Genomic DNA, 217 nt, shown 5'->3' on the forward strand with positions numbered 1-217 from the left:
GCTCAGTGACACAAACTGCCCTCAAACCAGAGGTTGAGAGACAACTCTAGGATTTCAGGACAACCATGTGCACGATACTTCAGCCATCTCACAAACCCCCCATCCAGCTCCTGAGCACTGGGCTGGAAGCCTAGCACTACGGAACATAGCCCGGAATGTCTAGGACCCTAGCTCACCTGTTTGACTCCCTTTGGACTTCATCTCCACCTTGCAGGAG

General features: G+C 53.0%; 1 protein-coding gene across 1 annotated transcript in view; it reads right to left on the reverse strand.

The window, feature by feature from the left end:
• ZMYM3 (zinc finger MYM-type containing 3) overlaps positions 1 to 217 on the reverse strand; it is a 16,168-nt gene that overhangs the window by 7,238 nt on the left and 8,713 nt on the right. The window contains 1 exon segment of the mRNA XM_077763166.1: positions 177 to 217. This exon segment is cut by the window's right edge and continues 44 nt beyond it. Coding sequence (XP_077619292.1) covers positions 177 to 217 — 41 coding nt within the window.

This window comes from Crocuta crocuta, unplaced genomic scaffold (assembly GCF_008692635.1).
Source record: "Crocuta crocuta isolate KB4526 unplaced genomic scaffold, BGI_CrCroc_1.0 scaffold440, whole genome shotgun sequence".
Taxonomy (NCBI): domain Eukaryota; kingdom Metazoa; phylum Chordata; class Mammalia; order Carnivora; family Hyaenidae; genus Crocuta; species Crocuta crocuta.